The sequence below is a fragment of the Populus euphratica genome, unplaced genomic scaffold (assembly GCF_000495115.2).
Source record: "Populus euphratica unplaced genomic scaffold, PopEup_1.0 scaffold1638.1, whole genome shotgun sequence".
NCBI lineage: Eukaryota > Viridiplantae > Streptophyta > Magnoliopsida > Malpighiales > Salicaceae > Populus > Populus euphratica.
Window position 1 is genome coordinate 25,141 of NW_011501498.1, and position 13,338 is coordinate 38,478.

Here is a 13,338-nt window from a genome sequence, read left to right on the forward strand (position 1 = left end):
TATTATTATTATTATTATTATTCTTGTTGTTATTATTATTGTTATTACTATTATTGTTGTTGTTGTTGTTGTTGTTGTTGTTGTTGTTATTGTTGTTGTTGTATTATTGTTATTTATAATTTGTACAATTAACCTCCCTGTGGTTCGACCCAGTCTTGCCGGGTTATTTATTACTTCGACACTCCTGCACTTGGGAGAAGACATCAATCTTTTAGTCGTGTCACTTACTTAGAACTAGGTTCAGCCTAGGTCATAAAAAGGAAGAAATGATTTTTTTTTATTGATTGTTGTGATAATTAGATTGAATTGTGTTGTGTATGGTTGTAAATGATTAACTTAAGAAAAGTTCAAGAAATTAAATAGAAATTCAAGGAATTAGTCTTTTATGATTTTGGTCAAGTTTGGGAAAAAAGGGATATATTTTTTATTTTGTGTTTTTAAGTGTTTAAACATGTTTTAAAATGTGTTTCAATCAAATTGGAATGAATTTCCATAATGAAAAATAAAGAATAACATAAGATTACCGAAAGAAGTCATTCGGCCATTTATGTTTTAATGAGGGGTTTCAACCAAATGAGAATGGTGGAGGATTGAATTGTTATATGATGAATTTGCATGACTGTTGTCGATAGCGGAGGCTTTTGTCATGTCTCCTATGTAAGGTGTTATGTGTTGGAAAGGGTTTTGAATTTAATCATAAAATTATAATTAACGTTCAGGAGTCGTCACCTAGTATTATGGTCACTAGGAACCTATGGTCTACTAGAGTATGAGTAAGGAACTGATTATGCAAGGGGAAGACGCATCACCCTCAGTGCACCGTACCTAAGTTAGGCTGCATTGTTGTTTGATTGTTTTTTTCTAAGTAGGGTATCTGTTGGTCTTTTCTAAGGCTCAAGACAGATTTATCTTCGTGAGAGAGTCTCTACCTTATTGGATAAAATCCTAACTGTTCTAAAGTCTGAATTTTAGCATCGTATTTATTTACATCTTGTATCTTTAATACCTGAGGTTGTACTTTATCGTGTAATTTTACACCCCACAAATATTAAAGTTTATATCTAGATTCTAAAAAAAAGGATTGAAATTTTTTTTTTGACATGTTGGTCAAATCCTAATGGATAATCATAAACTAGTTATGATATCTATTTTTGAATTAAAAAAAATGAAAAAGATGCAATTTTGTTTTTTACAAAAAACATGCTTAGAAAAATTTTAGGATTTGGTCATATGCAACAAAATATTTTTTTTAAAAAAAAATGTTTTGAATTTTTTATAATTTCAGAGGAAACCAGGCATTTTAATATCAGATTTGTATTTTATAGTATTAATATACAACCTGATATTATGCAAAATTGGTAAAATAATATGCGAGAAAATCACAATTTTTTTGAAAATTTTTAGATTTATATATATATATATATAAAAGCATAACCCACTGCATGAATAGTGGATGTGAATTATAATCCACGTTCCATTGTTCAAAATAGTGGAACTCCACAGGAAGACGAAGGACCAAAGGAAGGGTGGCAAACCACCTGGCATAGCGGTGATGGCTGATTGGCAGGGGAGGACAACCTAAACCCGGCGGTAAAAACGGTGGTGGAGTTAGCTGGAGCAGCTGTAGCTAGAAAAGAAAGAAAGAAGAAGAAAGAAAAAAGCGTGTGGGAGGGGCTGCAGAGAAGAGAGAAACCGACGGTGGCTCTTGATGGTCGACTGGTGGTTGAGTTGGCTTTCTATGATGGAGCTGATGGTGGAAAGACTGGTGCTGATGGTGGTGGTGGTTGAAGGTCACGGGGGTGAGAGAAAGAAAGAAGAAAATTTGCAAAAATTGGCAGAAAAACTAATTTTTTAGCTGACTTTGAACCTGATTTTCTCCTCCCTCAAGCCATCAAATCCACCTCTATTTATAAACGGTTGAAGAGGGCAATCTTGTCTACGTTGGAGAAAAATTTCAACCATTGATTCAGATGAAAAGGATCTCAACCGTTGGCTCAAAATAGGCGTGGCGTACTGCCTGAGTTGGCCTCTTTGGGGTGGTGCCACGTCCGTTTATTTGCCAGTGAGCCGATACCGACCATACCTGGACGTATAAGGATGTCTGATAATCAGTTTCATGTAAGTTTTGGCAAATTTAGTGGACATTAGGTACATTTAATGTAGCTGCAAAGTAAGTAACCAGACCAGCTATTTCAGAGACTTAAAGAAAAAGATGAACAGTACCAAAAAAATTTTGTGGCCAAAATTCATTTCAGTCCTTTCTCTTTCAATTGCTTTTAATTGAACCCCTAATTGACCCTAAAATTTTTCAATTAAGGCCCTAATGAACTTTAATTAGAGCCCCGAAGTTACATGCTTATTGCGATATCATCTCTAGTCTTAGATTTCTTCAATTTAACCTCTAATTGACCCCCAAACTTTAATTTTCTTGCAATTTAGCCCATAATTTTGATCAATTAACTTGGTAAAAATTAAATTTGATCTCTTAAAATTCCAATCTTTTCAATTAAACTAAAATCAGGCCCGTAAACTTAATTTTTCACCAATTAAGCCTAAATAAAATTAATTTGACTCATTTAAAGTATAATTAAGTCCTTACGCTTAATTAAATCCTTCAATTGGACCCAAATTAATTCTTAAACATAATTAAAATTCAATTTGACCCATGATTAAATCAAATTGGCCTATTAAAAATTTAATTATGTCCTTGGACTTAATTGTTATGAAATTCATCCAATAATCATTTAATTTAACCTTGAATTTGCATTTTTTTCTCCATTTTGAGCACAATGGGGTACAATTAGGTGCTGAACTTCCTTTAAAAATTACAGCTTGATTCCCTGGCATGCATTCTCCACGTTGCTAGCCTTTATTTTATTTTTTTAATTTGAAAAAGATAGTTTTAGAAGAATAACCCAGAATTGGGTTATGACAATTGTTAAAGTGTATATCAATGTATTAATATTGATAAATTAAATATAAATTGAAAGGAAATCCAAGGTTGGGGAAACTTGACAGGGTTTGGTCACGTAAGGATAAATATAAAAAAATGAGTTTTTGTATATATGATTCATTGTTTTCAATTGTGTAAAACTTGAATTCAAATCCATTAAAATAATTTTAGAATGATGAAATTGAAATGAATGTCTTGAAAACATAAATGTTATTTTTTAGCCAATAATACTTGATAAAAATAAAAAGAATGATAGGAATTGTTGGACTACGTGAAAGTGTGTAGATGGCCAAGCTTTTATAGTGATATAACTTAGGTAAAAAAGGTTAGGTTAATGAACTCATATATTTAAGGAAAAATGGTAAGTTAAGTATGGAAATTGATTAGATTTGGATACATTAATGTTAGCTGATGTGTTTGAATGTTTTGTTATGAATTATTGTGTGAATGAAGGAACGGGTCTTAAGTAAATGGTAAATTTGGACCTATGATATTTGAAAAGTAAGGGTGTATATTAAATCCTATGAGTTTCTTTGTTATTGATTTATAAACATGAGTTAAATAGGATTTAAAATTAGATCCATAGGTCATATTAGTGTAGTTATGGTGGATTATAATCTTGTTGATACATGGAAGGTTGCTAGAGTTGGACAACAGATTGGAGCATTGAGACATAATCAAGCTCCAAATAGGTCTTCAACATCTTAACTTTTAGAATTTAAAATATCATTTAAATAGTTGATATTTCTTGTAGTATTATTTTTGAATAATGAAATAATCATGTTATGAAAAGAACAAGTTAATCAATATGTATTAGTTTTGATATAAGATATTAGAAGATAATATTTATATGGGTGTTTAATGTGAAAGGTTGGAACATGATGATAAAGGTTGTAATTGAAATGGTATAGACAAGGTATGTTAATAGAAGTGGAAAAAGGCATTGATTTATAAAATCAATATATATATATATATATATATATATATATATGTATGTATGTATATGATGAAGTGAAATTTTGTATTCATAATATAAACATTGGATTCTTAGAGTTAAATAGTTCAAATTGAGCCTTTCGTATAGGTAATATTGTATTTAATAGTAAAAGTGACCATTTTGATTTGATAATATTGTATTTTGTTGAACAAGTAAGTATATATTAAAGAATGGATAGTAAAAATATAATATCATGATTTATATTTGGATTTGAGATAGAAAAATTATATAAGTGTAAATATAATAAGGTATTTGGTCAATTATGAGGTAATTATGAAGGGTTTCAGATTAGAATAATCCAATAAAATATGTAAAGTGTTATGATGAATATGATTTTGGTTGAAGTGAAATGATGTGTTGAGTATGTTACTAAAAAACATACAGAGAACTTAATATGTGAGGTTTAAAAGTAATGTTTAATTAGTCTGTTACTATATGGATACTAATTAGTGGTTATCAATGATTAATATTATATGATTAGCCTATTAGGATATGAAAACTAATATCATTAGTGATTATTAATAACCAATATTATTTGGCTAGTTTGTCATATTGTGAAAACTAATAGCATCAATAATAATTGATGACTGACATTTTTTAATTAGTCTATTATAGGTGAGTCCCGCCTTGAGGCTAACCCTTTACACTCTTTTTCTTTATGTTTTTAACAATTCAAGACTTTTTTACTTGATCCAATTACTCTTAAGTTTTAAAATAGTTTTTAAATAATATTATAGATTTTTATTTAAATTTTAATAATTTATTTGTCAACAATTATGTATCTCATATGAAAATAATATTACTAATAATAAATTATTTATTAAAATTCAATTAAAATAAGTGCTTTTTCTTTAAAATTTTTAAATGGATTATGAATATAATTTTATCACAGTTATAACTTTCTCATATAAAATATGGACATGTTATTTTGACAAAACAATATATTTATGAAAAATATTGAAATTTGTTTTTATTTATTCAAAGCAATGGTCTTTGCATATTTTTCTAAGTTACATTTTACAAAAAAAAAAAATGTTTTAGAAAAATGAATTAAATTCAATAACAATATATCCAAGCATAATTTTAAGAAATAAAAGGAAAATAAAAATAAAATCAAAGTCCCGTGACCCCAAATCTCATGAGAAAAAGATGAGTCGTATCCAAATAGTACAAAAATGGCGGCAACGCGCCGTGCAAAATCGTCGCCTTGTGCAGAATCTTTAACAGCAGTAATATAGCGACAAAAGGAAACAGAAAAGAAAAATAAATGATGCAAGGTGGGCCATCGAGTGCACGTGGCAAGTGACCATAGGCTCACGTGACACCATACCACTGCCAGATTTGCATCGATCTCGAAGAAAAAACTACTCCTAATTTGGTATAGATTGTGAAGAAGTGGGCCCTCAAGTTCTCTGTCGGATCGAAAAAGTTACAAATTCTCCTTCCAATATCGAATATTCAATTATCTTAATTAATATTAATTTAATTAATAATCTTAAAACTATAATTTTGTAGATCTAGACTTCCATTTTTCTTCTTCTTCTTCTTCTTCTTTTTTTTTTGGCTTTGATGATATTAAAAATAAATTTTAAAAAATAAATAAATATTATTTAAATATATTTTTAAATAAAATTACTTTAAAAAACAATCTTTATAGAAATTATAAAAAATAATTATTAATTATTAAATTATTAACTTTTCAGATTTAAATCTGAATACTCAAAACTATTTATTTTTTTAAATAAATTAAATTAAGATGTGATTTCACAATTCTGTATGAAATGATTCAAGAACATATTTTATAATTACATAAAATATATTTTTATATTCAATAAAGACATCACCAGAAAAGCAGATATAAAAAACCGACAAAAAAATGGTTAGGGTAGGTGAGATGTATAATACTATAATAAAGAAATACTAAAATAGTATAGTAGTGGTATAATACTATAATAAAGAAATACTAAAATAGTATAGTAGCGGTATAATACGATAATAAAGAAAAGAAAAATTAGACATGCAGTTAACTCGGAAAAAAAAGGGGGCAAGGAGGCAGCCCCCTCTTCACCGTTTATCTCTATAAAAGCCCATACATACCTAGGTATCAGCAGAACCCAAACAGAGTGTCCTGAGCGAGAGAGAGAGTTTGATTGCAGAGCAAGTAGGTGGTGATGCAGCAGAAAGGCAGGGCTTGTAACCGTAGATCCAGGAGCTTTTCAAGATCACGCATTGCCGTTGAGGGTTGTTAGTTAGCGTTTTCATCGCTATCATCTCCTTTCAAAATCTTTTCTTTTTGAGAGAGAACCCCCTTCCTTTTCTTCAGCATCTCTCTGCCTTGTTCAACAAAGTTCCTTTCAACAATGGCTGCTCAAGGTCAAATGCCCTTCTTCTTTTTCTAATGTTTTTTCAAGAACCACTTCTTTTTATTTTATCCGATTTCTTTGTTAGTCTTTCTGTCTTTGGAACTGGTTTTTTAGGATATTGTAGGTGTATATGTGTGTGCATTGTGTTGAGATTGGACTTATATTGGTTTTTGTTTTTGGGTTTGATAGTGGAAGAACGCGAGATTCAAAAGAAGTATTGGATGGATAACATTTCTGATTTGAGTGTGAATGCAATGATGCTTGACTCCAAAGCATCTGAACTTGACAAGGAGGAAAGACCTGAGATACTTTCTCTGCTTCCACCCTATGAAGGAAAAACAGTTTTGGAACTTGGAGCTGGTATTGGCCGCTTCACTGGGGAATTGGCTCAGAAGGCCAGCCAAGTTGTGGCTCTGGACTTCATTGAGAGTGCCATAAAAAAGGTGACTGTGGTCCTCCATATTCACAAAGAGCTTTTTGTTTGTGCTTGTTGAACTGGGCGTCTAGTGTTTTTTGCAATATTTCTGTTTTGAGTTTTATCTGATTTTTCCCCATCTGTCGAATCTTCTGTTTGCAGAATGAAAATATTAATGGACACTATAAGAATGTCAAATTTATGTGCGCTGATGTGACATCCCCAGATCTGAATTTTTCAGAGGGATCGGTGGATTTGATATTCTCAAATTGGCTTCTCATGTATCTTTCCGACAAGGAGGTGAGCAGACTTGATCCTTATTCCTGCTTGTCTTGCTTAATTGTTGTATTGCTTACAGATTTGTTAGTAATTCATCTTAAGGCTTCTTGGAATCAGTTGTCAGTGCTATGATGATCTTATTGGAGTCTGTCACATGCATTTGATGAAAGTTTGGTATGATTATGACTGTTGTCGCATCAATCTTTAAGTGAAATGCCCATAAATATCATGTGATTTTTCCCTGGCCTTTTATTTTCTCGATGCCTTCAACTGTTTGTTTTAAAACAATTATGAGAAATGCTTCCAAATCTTCTTTTACCAGACCTTGCTCTTCTGGGACCATAAATATGTAACACTCCTCCACCCTTGTATATTATGGAGATAATAGAATGCAAATATCTTCTTATAGACCTTTTGCAACGAAAATGGTACTCCTAATGCAGATAATCATTACATATCGACAGTAAGATCTGACCTTTTTAGTTTTAAATATGGTGATATAAATGTTTCCTTCCCTTTCCTTTCCATTTTTTAATGTTGGTGGGTCGTAAGGTTCTTTGGGTCGTGGACTACAAAATAGGGCTGCCTTCTCATTCTCTTTAAATCCTAAACACCCATTCCATGATTGGATGGAACCCAAAACCCGCAGGTAGAAGAATTATCTAGTTAGATTTCCAAGATGTTTTCGAAGTTGTACTGGTCCATTGCTTCAATTTCTACTTACCAAGTATCATACAGTCCCTGCAGCGCTATTTTTTTTTTTGTTGGCAAATGAGCTACTGGGTTGGTTCTTTTGGCACACGATTTTCCTTGTTCTAATGCTGCATTTCTATGTCATAGCTTTTGTATGCCTAACCTAATCCATGCTTACTAAGTATCTGGTGTATTCTTTGTGCTTGAATGTTAGTGATCTCTAGTACTTTCTTTTTCTGCACTCTGATGGTGTCTTTATCTCTTGTATATTCTTAACATGGATTGCAGGTGGAGAATCTGGTTGAAAGGATGGTCAAATGGCTAAAGGTTGGGGGGTTCATTTTCTTTAGAGAGTCTTGTTTTCATCAATCTGGAGATTCCAAGCGAAAATACAACCCAACCCACTACCGTGAACCCAGATTCTACACAAAGGTTTGCTTCTTGTTCAAATTATTCCTTGAAAGGGCTCTGAATTTTTATTATCTGAATGTGTGATAAACTAGAAAATTATATTTATATCTGTTATAATATGGTTTGGTGGCTGGATATCATTTTATTTTCACTGTTAAATAATCACTCTAAAATGGAATTTTAGTGCCAGGTCATCATATAGCATAAATCTATCTAGCATGTGAAAATTGGATTTGATTGATGATTGGACCCAATCTTGGGCTGTGTTAAATGATTTGATTTTCATTCTGGTTGGACACGTGGGTTTGATAACACCAGTCAGATTGGAATGTTTCTTGAACCAATAAGATTCTTAGTTTCAGGAGGAAAATGAATGATGGATGATTCATCACGCCTGCTGTTCCAAAATTATATGTGATTCATGAATCATAATGCAGCAGGAGTACTGCCACATGGAAGATCATTTTACAGTTAACATCTAGGTTTTAAGCAATAGCTATCAAGATCTTCATCAAGTTTTGAAAGACTAATTTGAATACTTGGACAAAACATTATACATCTATGCGTCATTCCATTTTCTTGGGATTGATTAATGCACACAAAAATGAATTGGTAGAACTATATAATATGTGATGGTAATTTATTTTTTAAAGTACCTGATACCTATTTATACTGTATTACAGGTGTTTAAAGAATGCCATACATTTGATGGGTCTGGAAATTCTTTTGAGCTTTCTCTAATTGGCTGCAAATGCATTTCAGCTTATGTGAAAAACAAAAAGAACCAGAATCAGGCAATAAAACTGGATCCTTTTGGTTTTGTTTCCTTTGAGGCATAATTAAAGGGGTTAATTAACAAGATGTTTTGCTTTGTCGGTGCAGATTTGTTGGATATGGCAGAAAGTCAGCTCACATGATGATAAGGGGTTCCAGCGATTCTTAGATAATGTCCAATATAAATCTAATGGCATATTACGTTATGAGCGCGTCTTTGGTCAAGGTTTTGTGAGCACAGGAGGAATGGGTATGCTACCTTTCTGTTCTTTTTTTTTTCTCTTCCTCCCAGGGGCGGCGGCTATAAGTTGCCCTTTTCCACTATGCATTCATGCCAATAATGTCACAAGGGGGGCTATAAGGTGCCCTTTTCCACTATGCATTCATGCCAATAATGTCACAAGGAAACTAAGTTTGAATTTGCAACCTGAAAGCCAAGAACTTGAATAGACAACATGCTTCTATTATTTGCACTTTATTTATCCCTTCATTTATTGAGAAGACTAATGTAAATATCTTAAGTTTCTGGGAACTCTCTTAATTGTCTATTACATGAGTATTTTTATTTTTCAAAGACTTTAATGCAGGAATTCTTCCTTGCACATGTTCTTCATCAATATTAAAATATTTATCAGATTAGTGCAATGATCTCTTATTCCTATTTCTGCATTACCGTTTCTAAATGAATATTTGTATCTGAGCAGAGACAACCAAAGAATTTGTGGAAAAGCTGGATCTTAAGCCTGGCCAGAAAGTCCTAGATGTTGGCTGTGGGATTGGGGGAGGTGACTTTTACATGGCTGAGAACTTTGACGTGGAGGTTGTAGGCATTGACCTCTCCATAAATATGATTTCATTTGCCCTTGAACGTGCCATTGGACTCAAATGCTCTGTTGAGTTTGAAGTCGCTGATTGCACTACGAAGACATATCCTGACGATACTTTTGATGTTATCTACAGCCGGGACACCATTTTGCACATTCAAGTAAGTTCTCAGATGTTTCTGCCAATTAGGTTTTGATATATTGAGACTGGAGAGTTGCCTCTTTCTTTGGTAGTGCATAAGTTTCGTTCTGTTTTGTTGGTATTGTTCAGTTTGTGGTGCTGCTTTGAGTGCTGTTTCCAGGAAATAATTTTTCCACTCCGTTATCTTTGTTCTTGAAAAATGGAAGCTCTTTGACCTGCAAAAAGCTGATTTATGTTGAAGCTTTTTATATTACCTGTGGTATGAGAAACATTACAATTTTCACATGGTGCTTAACTAGCTGTGTTGTCAGAAGCTGTCTATTTGACTGTTCAATCCCATCCTTATTTATTTTTACTTAATGGACTACCATTTCAGGACAAACCTGCATTATTTAGATCTTTCTTCAAGTGGCTGAAGCCTGGAGGTAAAGTACTTATCAGTGATTACTGCAAGCATGCTGGAACGCCATCACCAGAATTTGCAGAGTACATTAAACAGAGAGGATATGATCTTCATGATGTGGAAGCATATGGCCAGGTCTGTTTGCATCTAAAATAGTTTTTCATTGCCTGACATTGAGGTTTTTTGGTTCCAAATCCTAAAAATGTCTATCTTGTTATTGATGATCTGCAGATGCTTAGGGATGCTGGTTTTGATGAGGTCATTGCAGAAGACCTAACTGATCAGGTGCTGCGCAAACCAACTATAATCTTGTATCCTTTTTTATTTTTTCTGTACTCTTTTGGCCTTTTAAATTTAACATAATTCATTATTTCTGCCTCAGTTCAACCAAGTTCTGCTAAGGGAATTAAATGCTATAGAAAAGGAGAAGGATGAATTTATCCTTGACTTCTCTGAAGTGAGTTTACTGCATTCTTTAGTCCGGAAGTCTTGGTTGATTTTTCTTTAATTTTATACATCTCATTTTATACACTCCTCTTGATCATTATCGATTCCAGGAAGACTATAATGATATAGTTGGTGGATGGAAAGCAAAGCTGATCAGGAGTTCATCTGGCGAACAGCGATGGGGCCTGTTCATCGCCAAGAAAAAATGATTCTTGGCTCCTGTAGCACGTTGCACTATCCATATTAAATAAGTGTCGTGGACACTAGTTGATCTTTTCTTCGCAGTTGATGATCCCAGCCGATGGCTAATGTGTGAACTAGTTTATTTTACCCTTTTTTTTTTTTTTGTCGTAATAATAATAATAGAACTATCCCATCTTTTGTCACGGGAGTTTTAACCTGCAAGATGTTCAATAAGATTGGATACCATCTTTCCTGACTTTATGAAGTTTATTTATTCTAATGGTATCTTTTAGTTGCGGGATATGTTCCTATGTATATTATTCATCCATTTCAAGCTTACCTTTAATTTAATTCAACTCGAGAGAGTTTGGTCCACTTGGGTCTGGTTGTCTCCAGTTAATCACTCATAGCGCATGTCAGTCAGCATGGGCGAGGAAAATGAACATGCTTTAACAAGGATCATGGGGACGGTATTGATGCATTACACGTTACTGCGAAGAAATATCTGCAACTAAATTTATGTAATCAACCTTCAATAAAGAGCTCATAGTTTGCATGTATAATATGGAAAAGTTTGAATTGTTTCTCTTTTCTGAAGCCTAGGGCAATATTTTATGATAGGCTGTATGCAATCAAGCACAAGGCAGCAAAATGCCTTCAGAATGATGTGGATCTTGGTTTTTTCCTGTGCTGAGGAAAACATATACATTGCTGCTAACCATTATCGACGCATATACAAATATTTGTCAGCCATTCTCAAGTCTCTGTAAAAGCAAACATTATGTCATGAACTTAAGGAAGATTCTTGTTGATCATTTGAACATGTCAGTTATGTGATCTGACAACAACTGGAGAAGTTGAGAGACTGCCCTTTGGTTTTTTCTTGTCCAGAAGCAGGAGATGACCTTTCTGTTCTTTCTATCCAGCCTTCACAGATTTCTAAGGAGTTTAGGTATCAAGGATCACAGTCCATGGCAAACTAGGATTTAAGTATCTGGTCTGGCCTGATTTGGGCTGGTGAACCTAGTAGATCATCTATCAGTTTCTATACTGCCAAGGAAAACTGAAATAGATTGACATAGTTAGATGAAACACTTTAAGTATCTGGTCTGGCGTGATGTGGGCTGGTGAACCTCGTAGATCATCTATCAGTTTTTATACTGCCAAGGAAAACTGAAATAGATTGACATAGTTAGATGAAACACTCAACAAGCACAAGAGCAGCCCCGATCCATCCAGCAAAACTAGCATCACATAGTGGCTCGAGCCCATAAACTATGGCTGAAACATCACGCACGGCAGCAGTCTGTATGAATAAATGCAGTGGACTTAAGGGCCAATCCAAAAACAAGCAAATAGACATCGAATGCTTCAAACAAGTGCAAATTTTCAAGTAGCCATACGCCTGCAATTATATTGAAGGTGGAATTAGAAACAACCTATATCAGATTCAGCAAACTGTGCAAGAGAATAGAATAAAGTACCTCTACCCATAAGCGTAATCCAGTTAAGAATGCACCGGTATGAAGAGCAGTATCCACGGAAGGCAACAAACCACTGCCATAGCATTTTGGCTCTATGTTGCCATCTCTGATTTTGAAATTTGTTACAGGGCAAAATTATTTTAAATCAAAAGTTTAGGTCAATGCAGACTTAATTGAAAGAAATTAAGAGAAAGATGACCAAATTAAATTTTAGTCAAAATCTCTAATTTAAGGTCCAAAACGGTACCATTTGTAAATATTAAAAAAATAGATGATATATTGTCTGATTACTATTTATTATTTTCTTTTTTTGACCCGAAAAAACTATCTAAGTGACTACTTTTCAAATATATTTAATGTTTCATCTCTTAGCCAAACTAAACCAAACATATGCCACTATGATGAGTTGATATTGTACTACATCCTAGAGTAGGTTACGCCAACCAATTATTTCTATAGCTACTGTGACGCCACCCCATAGTTGCCAATCTGACCAGCTTTTAGCATTTAATTTTGATAGTTCATAATGACAACTTTGAACTAACAATTAAGATCATTTTGGATCGAATCAAAAGTCAAGATTTGACACTAATAAAAAAATATTGTTCCTCTTCCATCTCCTATAGCATAGGGGTAAATTCCATGCCCTAAAAAGGAAAAAAAATGAGTCCAAAGTTAGCCAAAAACCAGTTATTTTCCTGCTTTTATCTTTTTATCTTCTCCTTAGTTTTCCCCACCTTCTTTGTCATGTCATCACTGCCTCCTACACCAACAGCTCCACCATGAGTTGTGATTAGTACTTAAAAGTGCATTTTTATCATGGTTTTATATCATCATTTTGCACTTGAAGTATCAATAACACCTTAACTAAAATATGTTTTATAAGAATGTATCTAATAATATAAGATACCTATAATTTGTGGTAAATGTCTATTTTTAATGCAGGTCTATCACATAAATGAAAGGATTG

General features: G+C 33.1%; 1 protein-coding gene across 1 annotated transcript; it reads left to right on the forward strand.

Annotated features, from left to right (window-relative positions):
• The first annotated feature begins 6,007 nt into the window (after positions 1 to 6,007).
• Positions 6,008 to 11,185, forward strand: LOC105117969 (phosphomethylethanolamine N-methyltransferase-like). The gene is made up of 11 exons (XM_011015799.1): positions 6,008 to 6,323; positions 6,503 to 6,756; positions 6,891 to 7,028; positions 7,989 to 8,132; positions 8,795 to 8,905; positions 8,994 to 9,135; positions 9,590 to 9,870; positions 10,228 to 10,389; positions 10,486 to 10,539; positions 10,637 to 10,711; positions 10,812 to 11,185. Exons 1-11 carry the CDS (start codon positions 6,311 to 6,313, stop codon positions 10,908 to 10,910), a joined length of 1,473 nt encoding a protein of 490 aa, XP_011014101.1. The 5' UTR covers positions 6,008 to 6,310; the 3' UTR covers positions 10,911 to 11,185.
• The last annotated feature ends 2,153 nt before the right edge of the window (positions 11,186 to 13,338 follow it).